General features: G+C 38.4%; 3 protein-coding genes across 3 annotated transcripts; all 3 read left to right on the forward strand.

Moving 5' to 3' along the window:
* Positions 1-3,167: 3,167 nt before the first annotated feature.
* Positions 3,168-5,372, forward strand: LOC140565371 (GTPase IMAP family member 8-like). The gene is made up of 3 exons (XM_072692579.1): positions 3,168-3,216; positions 3,741-4,447; positions 4,617-5,372. Exons 1-3 carry the CDS (start codon positions 3,168-3,170, stop codon positions 5,370-5,372), a joined length of 1,512 nt encoding a protein of 503 aa, XP_072548680.1.
* Positions 5,373-6,404: 1,032 nt separating this feature from the next.
* LOC140534822 (NACHT, LRR and PYD domains-containing protein 1b allele 2-like) lies at positions 6,405-10,507 on the forward strand. Its single transcript, XM_072659893.1, has 6 exons — positions 6,405-6,415; positions 7,747-7,964; positions 8,263-8,519; positions 8,661-8,771; positions 8,884-9,022; positions 10,236-10,507. The coding sequence occupies exons 1-6, from the start codon at positions 6,405-6,407 to the stop codon at positions 10,505-10,507; spliced, it is 1,008 nt and encodes a 335-aa protein (XP_072515994.1).
* A 4,208-nt stretch (positions 10,508-14,715) lies between these two features.
* On the forward strand, positions 14,716-16,203 carry ins (preproinsulin). The gene is made up of 3 exons (XM_072675528.1): positions 14,716-14,770; positions 15,328-15,508; positions 15,970-16,203. Exons 2-3 carry the CDS (start codon positions 15,331-15,333, stop codon positions 16,116-16,118), a joined length of 327 nt encoding a protein of 108 aa, XP_072531629.1. The 5' UTR covers positions 14,716-14,770; positions 15,328-15,330; the 3' UTR covers positions 16,119-16,203.
* Positions 16,204-16,540: the final 337 nt, after the last annotated feature.

Here is a 16,540-nt window from a genome sequence, read left to right on the forward strand (position 1 = left end):
TGCTGTGCATCCTGGATTGCTGAGCAGAGCTACAGGACATGCCACACAAGTTCAGTACAAGCATTACATTTCCCATAATGCCCCAGCATCTTCCCAAGGCTTGAACAGCTAACACTTTTAGTCAGTTTTTTTCCCCAAAATAATAAAAAGTCAGGCACGCACCAGCAAACCAATAAAGGCAGTAAGGTATTCAAACTAGCTAGTAAAATGGGCACTGATGATGCAAAATGAATGTTTTAGGTATAACCAATATAACAGAATAAACTCATTTGCAATGTGTCGTTTATCTGTATTTCTGGAGCTATATTTGTGGAGGAACACAGAGAAACACTCATTCAGAGAGTTTCCTCTATAATGGAGATACTGTTCACAAACTGTTTACAAAGCCATAAATTGATTAGCAAGAAAATGTTTGATAAGATCAAAGATGCAAAACCACATCAGAAACAAATAAGGATCTTGTACACCACTTTCCACTCAGGAGGACAGGCTATGAAAGCAGAATTCTATAAAATCCTTAAGGAGAAGCTGCCTTTCTTAGTGGATGAACTGGAGGCTGGACAGAGCCATGCTTAGAGGACCTACGGCAAATCACCTGATTCTTTTGATAAACTGCTATAAGGGACGTTCTGCAAGTACAAGTGCTTCAATAACAATTGTTGCGGCATATGTTATCAATGGTGTAAAAACTAGTTTATAATTATGATGACAAATCTAATAAAAGCATTAAACCAACCAATAAAGGCAGAGCTCATTATACAAGGAAATCAGTGTGATTAATTCTGAGGCAAATAAAAGGGTTTTTAATGGGTGTGTAAAAAGGCATCTGAGCATTCCTTGGCCCAACTAATTTACACACTTATAATTTATACATCAGAGAACATTAAATACTAATTAGCACAGTCTCTGCGTCCTCAAACGTTCGCCTGTACTGTTTAATAGAGCGCCAGCCATTTTTCCACCTCCCTCAAAAATCTCCCTTGGCCTTTAACACAGTTAACATGTCTGGAAGTCTCTCCAACATGGGCGAAAGGCTAGTTTATCTTGGCCAAAATGTGTCACATTTGTGTGAGCCTGCATGTCTGCCGCAGCAGAGTTTAGATTAACTCTCGTTTGATTGGTTTCCTTATTAAAAAAGACAGTTTTTCAGCTGGAGTTAAACATTTTAAACTTATGTGAGTGGAAACTCTGGTAAGTATGTTTAGTTGATTTATGGGTGTATTCTTAAAGGAAAGGGTAGTAACCTTTTAGTGTGTCCCAATTCAGGGAGCTGCATCCTTTAGAGGTTGTATTTAAAGACTGACTGTGTCACAGTAGCGCGACTAGGCTGTCCCATTTAGAAAGCCCCTTCATATGCTGCTGAGAAATACGTCCTTCTTTTCCATGGTAATGAAGAATCCAACGGGTGGGTCCTAACCCAGCCTGCTATTCACACTCCCGCATTTTGAATTGAACACATATTACACGCATTATTTTTTTCCCCTTATTTGCAGGGATGTGTATTTTGCAGCAGTGGTTAAATGTCACTCGCAGTTCCTGTGGTTTAGTTTGGCCACACATGACCTGTAATTTGAAATGCCAACATGGTTCAAGAGCGCTGATCAACTTGCCTTTATCATCGGTAAAGCAGACATATTTAAATTTTGTTATGATCATTTTTTAATAATAACGAGTCTTTTTGGTTTAATTTAAGTAGTTTATTTGCATGTTTCTGTTTATTTTTAAATACAAAACTGTCCTGCCTTTTCAGACTCTGAGATCTTACATCAGGGACGAGAACACCTGCCTACAGCTGACAGTGAGTGTATGATGGTTTCTGTTTTTAAAAAACCTGTTAGGAATTGGGAAAGTCATGTAGTGTTAGCAGGGCTTAGGCCTAATGTTGGCTGTTTTTCAGAGACCAATCACCATTGTCGGATTTTACACACAAGAATTCATTTAAAAATGACTTTTTTTTTTAGAAAGGTTGTGATACAAAGACGCGTGGCTGAATAAGCAGGATAAAAACCTCTAATACTGTGCCTTTTCTGTACTTTAAACTTGGCTAGGGTAAACGTGAATATTTATTCTCATTATGTCTATGGTTACAGTGCTCGTTATAGCACATATTGATTTGGACAGGCTTGAAGAGCAGTCACTGTAAAAGTCATGTTTACAAAGTTACTTATACTGCTTCTGCTCCAGGCTGTTCACATTATAGGGTGTTATTAATGTTATAATAATAATAATAATAATAATAATGGTTATTAGCATTATTATTGACCAATCTTGATGTGTTAACAAGCTAACAATCTATTTTTGGTTTACAAAACATTTTGCCAGTACCGCTGTGGAGTGTCAATGTGCTCTTTCGCAAACTTCATGTGTGTAGCAATGTTCTTTTAAGTAAGCAACAGCTTCCTTCGTGGTGTCCTGCCATAGACACCCTGCATGGTCAAGGTTTTATGGACTGTAGACTCAGGAACACAGATGTTAGCCTGTACCAATGACACCTTCAAATCTTTGACTGTCACTCAGGGTTGTTTCTTTACCTCATTGATGAGTCTCTGTTGTGCTTTCGGGGTCATTTTCACTGGGTGCCCAGTCCCAAATTGTCTTCATTTGTAGATTGTTTGCCTTCCTGTAGACTGGTGAACTTCTAAAGTCTCTAAAATCACTTTGTAACCCATTCCAGCTTTATGTAAATCAAGATCCTCTGAAAGCTCTTTTTGGCAAAGCATGTCCCACATACATGGATCCTTCAAAACGTTTGAGTGATTTTTATCAGTCAGAGTAGCTCTAGTCCACACCTTCAAACTCATTTTCTTAAGAAGACTTCAGGTATGCTAACACCTGACTCCAATTAGATTTTTTTATGATCATTAACTCAAAGGTTCACATACTTTATCCACTAGCACTATGAGGTTTTAGTGGTTGTTCTCAATGAAGACATGAATGATCAGAATTTTTTGTGTTATTATTTTAGGCACATTATATTTGTCAATACTTGGATTAAGATCAGATCACATTTTATTAATGCAGAAAACCATTAAAAATTCCAAAGGGTTCACATACGTTTTCTTGCCACTGTATTCCACATGTTTTACAAGCAAAAACACACCTATTGCAGAGATAAATGCTGTTAGCCTAATGTTTTATTTTTCAATATGTATTCACTGTTTTTCTAGATGTTATCAGCATCAACCAATAAAGAATGCAGCCCGGTCTGTGAGTCAGGTATGTGCTTTAAAATGGACTACCACTTCAGATGGTAAGAACAGGGTATTTTACAATTGTTACATTTACATTTAAGGCATTTAGCAGACGCTCTTATCCAAGGCAACTTACAATCTGTCTAATCTTGTCTAATCTGTGTCCTTAAAAAGCCATTAATTGCACATTATTCCTCAATAGTGTTGTAAAATGTTTTTGTAATTTTGTCTCTGTGTGCCACCTTAAAAGATTTAATATGAAGCAATCAAGAATATACTGAAGTGTTGACTTTCAGTTTTAATGCAATGGGTTTAACAAAAACATTGTATTAACTGTTTAAGAATTACATAGTCCCTCTGTATTCACAGGCTTATTTCATCTTCTAATCCAAAATGTATATTTTAAATATTCAATATTAACATTAACTCTGTTGATTTATAGAATGGCTTGAATCAGTGACATTTTACTTCAATTATTCTTTAATTATCTGTAATTAATTAATTGTGCATTATATATTAAAACAAATATCCCCATCTTGTTATTAACAGGAAGCACCGGTGATCTGTCAGAGGTTAGGATTGTGCTGCTTGGGAATGTTCAGTCTGGAAAGAGTTCAGCAGGAAACACCATCCTGGGCAAAGAGGAGTTTGAATTAAAGAGAACTGCTCAGTGTGTGAAGAGACAGGGAGATGTAGCAGGGAGACACATCACAATGGTTGAAGCTCCTGGATGGTGGACGGATACACCGCTAAAGGAGAGCACTGAGTTACTTAAAAACGAGATTGTGCTCAGTGTGTCTCTGTGTCCTCCAGGGCCTCATGCTGTTCTACTGGTCATACGTTTGGACCCTGTGTTTAAAGAAGACGAGAGAACAGCATTAGTAGAGCACCTGACACTTCTCACTGAGGCAGTGTGGAGTCACACTATAGTGCTGTTCACCTGTGGAGACTGGCTGGGAGACACACCTATAAAGCAGCACATTGAGAGTGAAGGGAAGACCCTGCAGTGGCTGGTAGAGAAATGTGGAAACAGGTATCATGTTCTAAACAATATGAACAGGAGTGATCACACTCAGGTCACAGAGCTGCTGGAGAAGATAGAGAAGATGGTGGCAGCAAACAGTGGATGCTGTTTTGAAATGAACAAAAACATTCTACAGGAAGTGGAAGAAAAGAGGAAAGCAGAAGAAGAGAGAGTAAAAGAGAGGATGATGAAGGTGCAGAAGGGGAGAGATGACCTCAGAACCAGGATTAGTATGTTGTTCTTTATCTTGATTGTATGTGTTCATCTCATTTTGCATAAAGTCATATTTACGTGCAAAACACCAGTAATTAGTAAATAAGGACACCTCAGCCACCTCAGTCCTTTTTTAGGCTTGTTTAAGGTTCTGAGAAAGAAACGGTTCTTTTTATCTTCCAGTGCACACATCTTATCTCCCAGTGCTGAGGATTGTGCTGCTGGGTTACAGATATGCTGGGAAGAGTTCAGCAGGAAACACCATCCTGGGCAGAGAGGAGTTTGAGTTAAAGAGAACTGCTCAGTGTGTGAAGAGACAGGGGACAGTAGCAGGGAGACGCATCACAGTGGTTGAAGCTCCGGGTTGGAGTAATAGAGCTTTAGAGGAGAGCACTGAACCACTTCAACAACAGATTATGCTAAGTGTGTCCTTGTGTCCTCCAGGACCCCACTGTCTGCTGTTGGTTATACGAGTAGACATTGTATTTAGGGAAAATGAGGGAAACATATTAAATGGATTCATGAAGCTGTTCAGCCAGAGAGTATGGGGTCACACTATGGTGCTATTCACCTTTGGGGACTATTTGGGAGACAGACCCATTGAGCAGCACATTGAGAGTGAAGGGAAGACCCTGCAGTGGCTCATTGAGAAATGTAGAAACAGGTATCATGTTCTCAACAATATGAAAAGAGGTGATCAGACTCAGGTCACAGAGCTGCTGGAGAAGATAGAGAAGATGGTGCTGGTAAACAGGGGCCACTATTTTAAAATAGGAAGAAGAATTCTACAAAAAGTGGAAGAGAAGAGGAGAGTGGAAGCAGCATTGGCAAAAGAGACGATGATGAAAGCAGAGAAACCGAGCAAGATCAAATTATGTGGCGGTAAGAATCTTAGTACACAACACTGGATAAGGAACTGGCAGTTCAGTCTGAGTAGGAAATAAAAAAATCCTTCTTAATGGGGTGACATGAGATCCTGAGGCATTTAATGTATATGAAAACTATATAAGCACTTTTTAGTAACATTTTGAAGAGGATATTGATTCATATTTTAATCTCAAACTGTATAAAATATAGACATTAAGCAGTATATCCATTAACCATATTTTCTATTGTATTTTAGTAGTATGAATATTGGCTTAAGACATTACTTGCAGCAGCTTCTCATAAAAGATAGCAATCTTTTTTATTTACAAATGAGCATATTATTGCTGTCATACAAAAACCCTGTATCTCCAAAACAGCAACTTTACGGAAGAAGAAAAAAAAAAACCTTCTTTACTTTAATGGAAGTCAATGTAAAATGTTTTTATTCCATTGTATCTCATTGTACTCCATGTAATCATTTTGAGCATTTCTGTTGGTCCGTTGATCATGAAATCGTGAGACAATGTAAAGAACAACTGACAGATTCTAATTTTGTCCAAAAAAGGGTTTTTGTGTGACAGTAACAATGTTCACAACATCAGATTAAAATGAATAAGTAAAGCAGTCTGCAGTCTTGTCTGTTTCATTAGTTTCAATATCAATTATTTTGATTATTATGTGTAAGCATTTTGTTTGAATCTAATGTAGGTTAAGGAGTATGTCTGTACAATGGCTGCACAGTAAACATACTTTGAACCATAAAGTGATTATAGTCATTATATGAAGTTTAATATGCTGAAATGTTTGTGTCATTGTATTTCTATCTACTTCTATTTACTTTATTTCCAAATATTCCCAGGGAGAAGAAAGGAGAAACCAAATGCACATGATCTGATAAGTTCTGCTTGCTCACAATTATACCCTATCAGTCCTGTTTTTGGAGTATTAAGTTCCACAGACTTCTCCCACACATCTGACTATGGCTCTTTAGCCTCCTTTGTTGAAGCATGCCCATCCACTAGTGAAAATAGTGCCAGCTTGGGTAAGTTACCAAAGTGCATTTTTGAGCTGACTTATGTTTCTGCAAAAAGACATCTCTGTACCAAACCATGGTTCATGAGTAAGCGGTTCATGGTTAAGCTAAGCTAAAGGCTAGGCTTAACAGAAACTGAACAAAGACAATATACAAGTCAAGGCAAATGAACAAAAATTGCCAAGTATGGGAACATTGTTGGCAATGAGTTTTAGCCACATTGATTACATATCTATCGATGTGTAAGTGTGGACCAGGCCACCAATAAACAGGAACGCAGTAGTTGCCTCAGAACAGAGTGGCCTCCTCTGATAAACTCTGTATTCTCATTCTGCCTCTTCATCCCTTTTTTTTCAATGCAGTAAACCACCCCATACACAATGCCACTTGCAACAATTCAGCAAACAGCAGACCCCTTTACTTTGCAGGATTAAATTATATAAATAATTTTTGCATTTCTTCCACAGGCGACATACACCCTTGTTATCTACTATTCCCAGCTACCCCTGTGCATTAAACTCCTTACCCTACACATCCCTATTTATCTCTCAAATTTAATCTATTTTTAGATCTTTTTAGACTATCCTTCTCTATCCTTGTATCCTGTATCTCTCTGCTGCCTCATTTTCCCACACAATTGATGCCTTCCATCCTCTTCCATCTTCCAGACCTCAGCTGCATGTCTGCAACCTCTTCATCTCCCACTTAACCACTCTCATCATACTGTAGAGGCATCCCTTTATCAAGTCTAGCTTCATCTGCTTTTCTACTGGCTGATGTCTGCCTTTAGGGCATCTGGTTAGCTGATCCTGCATTGGACTACAACATCACTGATTTATTTAATGAGGATGCCGACTAAAGTAGAAGTTGCTCAGTGCTCCAACTTCAGTTCATCATCTTTCTCATTTACATCTTACATTTTACAGTCATGTGTTTTTAAACCTGGAAAAGAAAAACTGTAGCTCATAGTCTAGTACTTACCAGGCTGGGACACACAATAAGTAACAACAACAAAAAGTAGCATATTGTAATGATCCATTTAAAACCCAGAATGCTTTGTAACCTTGTCATATAGACGTACGATGAAGACACCATTTAATTAATGTCTTATGTATGTTTAAATAGAGCCAGACACAGAATCCAGGGAATTGCACGTTGATCATGTGAGTACCCGTGTAAGAATCTCAATTTGGTTCGGAAATATGTTATTATGGTGTTTAAAGTGTTATTACATACTACTTTCTAATCTAGTCCATAGAAGATACTGAAGTATTTGTTCCTGATATCCTTGAAAATGCATCACACACCAGGACCAATAATTTATGCAGGTACCATTGTAACCAAAGAAAATACCTATGACTACTCAGCTATGCTATCATATTCTTCATGCCTTCTTTAATGTGTCCTCTACGCGACAGGTTTCAATGTCCTCATGCTGGGCACTATCAGTGCAAATTTACAAGCCTTGTGTTTGAGATGGAAGGAAAAGGGGAGGTGCTATACAGAATAGACTCATGGGATTCTCATCTCTTGGATGGATTAGGCCAGATGCAGCCTGCAGGACCTTTGTACAATATTGACTGCATTGAAGGTTCAGTTAGTCGGCTGCACCTCCCACACTGCGAGATACTTACTGGTAAGTTTGTGAGGAAATGGTGGCAGTCAGTGAAAAAAAAAAGTACCTTTATTTGTACTAGGTACTAAAGACGCTTGTCATGAAGGGTTGAATAATGCTGAGACTGCAGTAGTCATTAAAATACCATTCTGTGTTGAATTTGGAGAAATCTAAGCTTTTTAATGGTTTAATTGGTTTATTGGAAACAGCTGAAAGTTTGCACATTATGCTCATAAACCCACTGTGCAATAAGAGTTAAATCATTTCGATTGCAACTGTAGCTGGTTGAGACTCACAAATACCTGCATGTATGTTACAGGGGGAAACCAGGCTGAGTTGATGGTGGCACATTTTACTGGTGATAATATAGAGATCATACAGCCTCTGAAAATGACAGACACACATGCAATTGTTGACGTTGAAGGCCTCTCTCTCTTTGGCCTTCTAAAAAAGATAGTATTCTACACCAGTCCTATCAGTGCCCAGGTGCTGCTTTTTTATGAAGAAATCATTTGCAAGCAGATCAAGAACAAACTACTCATCCACTTGTTGCCAAGGAACGTGCCAGTTGAAGAGGTAACACTGGCTATTATTCTAGCAAGCATTGTTCATGAACAATGGAGACCATCATTGTTCAGTTGTAATATTGGTTCTGACACTAACAGGAACTTTTAAGTGCACGTTTATATATATTTTGTAAATGTCTTACTATTTAAGGTGGAGAAAAAGCGTAAAGGCAGCATCTACTTTGAGACCAGCTCCACATGTCAGCTTACTCCTGGTAGTAAATACAGACCATCCTGTGACCCTTACCTATCCCAGCCAAAGGTAACTTAGAATCTTGCTATGGAAAAAAAAAGCTGCAGTGTAGTTGTAGATGTGTCCTCAAAACACATTCATTTTTGTGAGTCCTTTCATTCAGGTGCTATTTCTTTCCTAGGTTGCCAAATTTGAGTGTGACTATGGACCAAACTATCACCCTACGTTTGTGGTGTTTTTTGAGGCTGAGGAGATTACAGTAAGTCTGTTAGATGAAGATGGCATGGAGGTGTGGGAGGCACATCAGATTTTTCCTTCAGGTAAAAGTGACATTTTAGTTACATGTTTGTATGTGTTCTTGACATACTGTGGCTTTTAACAGGCAGGTAGTTCAGGTGTAAGTTTTATGTTCATATTATTTTGATACACTATCCAAATACATTGGAATCAAATGTGTACCGGTTGTCCAAGAAAACAGTTAATTTTGTAAACAACCGTGTATCAGGCATTAGAGTTAGAATTAGTAACATTTCTGTATATGTCATTGTGGCCTTAACAAAAACTATGGTAATGCTTGTGAGTTGAACTATATATTTTCTGGTATGTCTGTCATGAGGTTGGAGATGTGGCTGCCCAAGCTAGTGGAACAGGATGTAACCTGAATATTAGACACCATTACTGAAATAACCTGGTTTTAGTTGGTTCAGTTAGGAGTTTCAGTTTGTTAAACAGTAAACATTTATCTCATAGCTACATGCTTTTTTTATTTATTTGTTGGATTTGTACACAAAAATACACTCATGTGAAAAGCATACAAATTAAGTTGGCAACCTTTATATGCAATGTCTGAGGTCTGTTTTATTACTGTAGGTCATCAAATGGATGCAGCTCTAGTCAAAAGCATGAAAGGTAAAGTATGAAATTTTATAGTTAATCCCCTGGCTTCGTGCAATAAAATATTCATGGGCATAAAAAAGAAGTCATGGCTAGCTGGAGGGAAAATTGAAGACTTATAAAAGCCAAAGGGGGCTCTGAGTGGCTAATGCACTTCCACTATGGCCAAGGGGTTGTGAGTTTGAATCCCGAGCCATGTCGAATTTCGAAGGAGCACAATTGGTCGTGCCCTTTCCGGGTGGGTAGATGGGCTTTTTTCCCCCTCATCACTCTTAAAGCTTAAAGTATTGCTTAAAGATATAGGGTGGCTGGCTTTGCATGTAATAGAGAAGTCCTTACCCTCCTAGTGTCGGGAGCATTGCTAATGCTAGGGGTTGGGTTAATTAGGAGTACTTGGGCGAAAAGGTAATTGTATTGGATCCAAAGTCCATCAACGCAAAAATAACCAAGAAACATTTTTAACTAACCTGGCAGTGGGAAAGTCAGAGGGGTGGTTGGGGTGGCACTCATAGTAGGTTCAACTGCAAATCGGAGAATCTACTACCAACAGCAGCCCATCTTACATATAGGCAACAGTAACTGGTGCAAGAGCTAATTAAGCTTTTAAATACACTGTAATCTTTAACACTTGCATTACAGGAGCTGAATTTGTGGATGAACACAGAGAAAAGCTCATTCAAAGTGTTTCCTGTGTAATGGAACTAGCAGACTCTCTACAAAGCCAGAAAATGATTACCAAGGAAATGTACAGTAACATCAAAGTTGCTAAAACATCTCAGGAACGAATGAGAATCTTGTATGAAATTCTCCAGTCAGCAGGACGGGCAGTGAAAGCAGAATTCTTTGAAGTACTTAAGGAGAAGCAGCCTTTCTTAGTGGATGAACTAGAGTCTGGATCCAAGAAGGCTTAGTGGACCTTTTTTGAAAGAGGAAATTCATCTATGTTGTACAGCTCATTGACAAAACATGGATATATACATTAAGTGTCTTTTCCTGTGCATGCTTTCATCTAATGACTGTTCATACAAACAAGTCACAAACTGAAAATATATTACTGTATGTTCTATTCATTTTTGGAAGATACTGATAAAATGTAACCTCTGATTTATGTATTATGTGAATGACTGTTGGAATTAATATCAGAAATAGCTTCTTCTGGTCAAAACTGAATTTCACAGAGCACATTTTTATTCAGTGTCTTTTAAGCTAGGTGAATCTGAACTCTCCATCAGTTGTGAGGAAAGCCTAAAGTGTATTTTAGCTTAACAGTGTCTTACATTACTATTTTGTGAATCATCTTGTGATGCATTAATACAGTGCATGATTTTGATTAGCCATATGTGTAAGTATTGTTGAACAGAATTGTATGTTGACAATTATTGGGTATATGTGCTATTACCTGTTTGTCAAATTAAAGAAAAAGAGCATGCATTAAGCTTTAAGCTTTTCCGTTGTAGCATAAACACAATTTAAATGCTCATATGTGAAATTACATTCTTAATAATAATGCACAATAACTGTGTTGTGCAAATAATTGCACATGAATGAGTCACCTAAACTTATAACATAACTTATTAGTGTGTCACTGGCTGCTCTAGAAATTATATGTGATGTCATGATGTTATGTGATGTCAAGTGACTAGTTCAGGCACATAATTTGTATGACAAGGTGTAATATGAATAGCTTGTGTATTGTGCATAAATAGAACTAGTAATGCAATTACCAGTGCTACTGTTATTTACACATAACATACCTCCAATTCTTCTAATGCATGTTTTGAATGAATAAAGCTTAATATGCAGTGAACATTTAGAATTGTCCACTGGCTTTACTGCACAAATAATACAACCGGAACTAAACCTCAAAAATCATTTAAATATAGTGTTGCCATTATTACATTTATTGTTTTAGCTAAAGACTACCTCAGTGCCTGGGGAATAATTGAGGTTAGCTGTCTGGTTAGGTGTCTGGCTCAAGGATGTAGGCAACTTGAGAGTCAGTTGTACCACAGAGGTCTGGAAGTCTTCTGAAGAATAAACTAAATGATTAAAGAGTCAATTTTAAACACATTAGAACTTCAGAAGCAAGATGCATCTTTCGGTTTTGTTCATAAAACAAAAACAAAGAACATTTTCAAATACGACAGTAAGAATTAAATGTGTAGAAATGAATTTGATCACTGAACTTCATTAACAGACTTGAATAAGCACAAGGCCAGGCTAAGGTTGCAGGCTATTTCCTTTTTAGCTTAGGTGCTCTGAACAAGTAACCCATAATTGCTAAAGTTAGACCAAATTAAATTAAAGGATTAGGGTTAGGGTTTTCCTTTTGAGGTTAAGGTTAGGGTTAGGAAAAGGGTCCAGTTAGGGATAGTATGAGGTTTTGGGTTTAGGTTAATGTTAGAGACAGGATAGGGGCCTGGGTAAGGGTTAGGGTTATATTTTGGTTTGCAGTTAAGGTTGAGGTCAGGATTAGGGTTAGGGTTTTCCTTTTGAGGTTAAGGTTAGGGTTAGGAAAAGGGTCCAGTTAGGGTTAGTATGAGGTTTTGGGTTTAGGTTAATGTTAGAGACAGGATAGGGGCCTGGGTGAGGGTTAGGGTTATATTTTGGTTTGCAGTTAAGGTTGAGGTCAGGATTAGGGTTAGGGTTTTCCTTTTGAGGTTAAGGTTAGGGTTAGGAAAAGGGTCCAGTTAGGGTTAGTATGAGGTTTTGGGTTTAGGTTAATGTTAGAGACAGGATAGGGGCCTGGGTGAGGGTTAGGGTTATATTTTGGCTTGCAGTTAAGGTTGAGGTCAGGATTAGGGTTAGGGTTTTCCTTTTGAGGGCCAGGGTTAAGGTTAGTGAGAATTGGGGTAATTGTGTTTAATGGAAGTAGCAATTTAAGTTCAGTTGATGTAACATATCAACAGTAAATCTACTTAATGTACAGTGTATCACAAAAGCGAGTACATCCCTCACATTTCTGCAGATAATTAAGTATATCTTTTCATGGGACAACACTGACAAAATGACACTCTGACACAATGAAAACTAGTCTGTGTGCAGCTAATATAACAGTGTAAATTTATTCTTCCCTCAAAATAACTCAATATACAGCCATTAATGTCTAAACCACCGACAACAAAAGTGAGTACACCCCTAAATGTCCAAATTGAGCACTGTTTGTCATTTTCCCTCCAAAATGTCATGTCACTCGTTAGTGTTACTAGGTCTTAGATGTGCATAGAGAGCAGGTGTGTTCAATTTTGTAGTATAGCTCTCACACTCTCTCATACTGGTCACTGAAAGTTTCAACATGGCACCTCATGAGAAACTCTCTGAGGATCTTAAAAGTTGAATTGTTGCACTACATGAAGACGGCGAAGGCTACAAGAAGATTGCCAACAAACTGAAACTGAGCTGCAGCACAGTGGCCAAGATCATCCAGCGTTTTAAAAGAGCAGGGTCCACTCAGAACAGACCTCCTGTTGGTCGTCCAAAGAAACTAGGTGCACGTGCCCAGCGTCACATCCAAATGCTGTCTTTGAAAGATAGGCGCAGAAGTGCTGTCAGCATTGATGCAGAGATTGAAGAGGTAGGGGGTCAGCCTGTCAGTGCTCAGACTATACGACGCACACTACATCAAATTGGTCTGCATGGCTGTCACCCCAGAAGGAAGCCTCTTCTGAAGTCTGTACTCAAAAAAAGCCCGCAAACAGCTTGCTGAAGACATGTCAACAAAGGACATGGATTACTGAAACCATGTCCTATGGTCTGATGAGAACAAGATTAATTTGTTTGGTTCAGATGGTCATAAGCATGTGTGGCGGCAATTAGGTGAGAAGTACAAAGATAAGTGTGTTATGCCTACAGTCAAGCATGATGGTGGGAATGCCATGGTCTGGGGCTGTATGAGTACAGCAGGTGTTGGGAAGTTACATTTCATTAAGGGAAATGTAATATATAAGCTGCACACAGACTAATTTTCATTGTGTCAAAGTGTCATTTTGTCAGTGTTGTCTTAAATATCTGCAGAAATGTGAAGGGGGTACTTTGTGATACACTGTACAATGTATTTAGACACTGTTATGTCACCATAATACTCTGTTGAGAGTCTATAAATCATCTGTAAAGGACCATTTCAAATATATTACCATACATTACCATAAAATGTATAACACATGAAATTTCCTGTACATCCAAATCTCCACATATGCTTCTAACCAAAGTGCATCTTGTCACATTTGCAGCTCATTACACAATATTGACTTAGTACTATTACAGGAACTCATCTGAGCTGGTTAACATATTAGCAACTATTCGAAAGAAACAATTATTAGACCATTTATTTTTATTGCATGCTAAACATGGGCGTTAACCCCTTTCTAGCTTTTGACATGAGCTGTTAGCTCTATACTTGAACATACTTTTTTATAGGCTGTGATGAATTTTTAACAAAGAAGCAGATGTAGCTGATAGAAGTTGCCTTGTGCTCTGTTAAAACATGATAACATAGGATGGGTGACACGTAAAACCTTTCAGTTTAGAGCAGCAGCCTCTCAAAATGTTTGCGCACGTCCTTGCCAATAGATATGTTTATACAGCATCTCTACTCTTTCAGAGGAAACTACAGCACATTGGCTTCTGTTACATTACACACAGTTGGTATTTAGGAATGAAGGATCTTTAGGCTACTAATTAAACTGACCAGCTGTCGCCTTCTGTTGCCCTCAGAGAGCAAACACAAAATGTGCAAATCAGCAACCTTCAGTCCAATCTCCGATGCTCCTTTCTGATCAGAGTGGTAAAGCTTAAGGTCCATTCTGGCACGTTTAAATTTTTTTGTCGCGTAATCTTCAGACTAACCCTTAAGGATTCTCAGAATGCACAGAAACTGGAGTGTGTTCACGTCATCATGGATAACTGGCAACTTCTTAGCAGCCATCAAGAGTGTCCAGGCGGAAAAGTGAATTAGCTAGACAAACGTAGCTAATGTGGCATGTGTGATTGGACAGCCACTTAACAGCTTTCGAGCAATTGCGTGTGTACAGTGTTTTTTTCCGCTGACATGGACAAACAGCAATACCTGCACAGGTATAAAAGGTGGAGAAGAGCTGCTGTTCGTTCCCAAACCACCTCTCCTCTCTCAGCACTTCACCATCTCTGAAGGAGTCCTCCTCTGTCTACTAGAACAGGTAAGAGAGCAACTTGTTAAGGTAGGAAAGCAGATGTTAAATTAGATAAGTGAATTTAATGGTTTTAAATTTTTGTAAAGAACTTAATTACAACAGATGCCTGCTTTTACAAATCGCTGCTGTACTTTACATACTTTAGAGGAAAAGAAAAAAAACACCTTATCGTTCAATGGAAGTCAATGTAAAAAGATTTAATTTCAAGTCATTTTGGAGCATTTCTATTGGTCCATTGTCATGAAATTCTGATACAGTGTGTAGAACAACTGCCAGATTCCCATTATATAAAAAATGAAGATACAATGTTTTCACAGTAGAGCAACGACAAAGTGGTTGTTGCATATATTGGCATGGTCTTTATGTATTATTCTAAATTGATGATTGTATATCTGTACAAACTGGGGATGATAATGCATGCCATAATTTAAATGATGCAGAATGCAAGACTTGGCACTTAGCATGGTTAAAATGATCTGCAGCATATGCTCATTATATCTCTTGCAATTTCACACTGCATACTTCTACCACTTTCTCTCACCTAATCCCTCTCTCTTTCTCAGACCATGGCTGTGTGGCTTCAGGCTGGTGCTCTGTTGCTTCTGCTGGCTTTTACCACTGCAGGAGCCAATGCTGCCGCACCTCAACATCTGTGTGGATCTCACTTGGTTGACGCCCTCTACCTGGTCTGTGGCCCGTCGGGCTTCTTCTATAACCCCAAGAGAGAGGTGGACCCACTGCTGGGTAGGAGAATCCCTGCATTATCAAAACAGATTGCACTGAGCTGAGGATACAATGCAGGATGTTTGTAAATTATTAACTGGAGGTGTAACTTATAAATGATAAAAATGTTCTTAACTTTGAATGGAAGTCAATGTAAAAAAAAGTTTTAGCAATTTATAGCATTGCTGTTGCAAAATTGGAGACATGTTTTTTATTGAACAGCAGTGATATACACTTATATAATGAGAAGTTAGCCATTTAACTTGTATTACTTACTGAAAAACAATACCATAAGGGTCAAAGACTGATGCTCCCTTCCCAATCATGTTATCAATTAAGCTGCTAACCTGATTAATGTGACTTTAGCCTCCATTTTTACCGTAGAGCAAACAGAATTCATGAAATTTTTCATTGCAATTCCAGCATGTTTGGATGTGGATGTGATTCTGAATTAATCAATTATTTCTGATTCTTGCTTCCAGGGTTCCTTCCTCCCAAGTCTTCTCAGGATGGTGAGCTGGCTGAATACCCATATAAAGAGCACACTGAGCTGATGGTGAAGAGAGGCATTGTGGAACAGTGCTGCCACAAACCCTGCAGCATCTTCGACCTGCAGAACTACTGCAACTAAACCCCCAGCTACGACACTGCTGACTACGCCACCTCCACAGACTACCCCATTAGCCCAGAGCTATTACAAATGGAAAAAAAATGGTCTGACCTGATTACTTGTCTTTTTCCTAGAAAATAAAGTTTCATCAAATGAACGTTGGGTGTGTATTTATTCCTCACGATTCTACTGGAGATCAGTGTGAAATAACACACATGTAACACAAGAGGAAAGTGTGTTATAGTAAAGGACAAAACCTCATTTCAGGTTATGGAACTCACACAGTTCCTAATCATTGTGATACTGAACCACAAATGCAAACAATAGAACACAAAATACACGGTCAAATAAATCTAAATTTCATTTCAGAATTATCAATCTTTGAGGAAGTAGGACTGCATAAAGAATCTAAGGCTACGCTCACACTCATGCCTCACTAATCA

This window comes from Salminus brasiliensis, chromosome 1 (assembly GCF_030463535.1).
Source record: "Salminus brasiliensis chromosome 1, fSalBra1.hap2, whole genome shotgun sequence".
In the NCBI taxonomy this organism is placed as follows: Eukaryota; Metazoa; Chordata; class Actinopteri; order Characiformes; family Bryconidae; genus Salminus; species Salminus brasiliensis.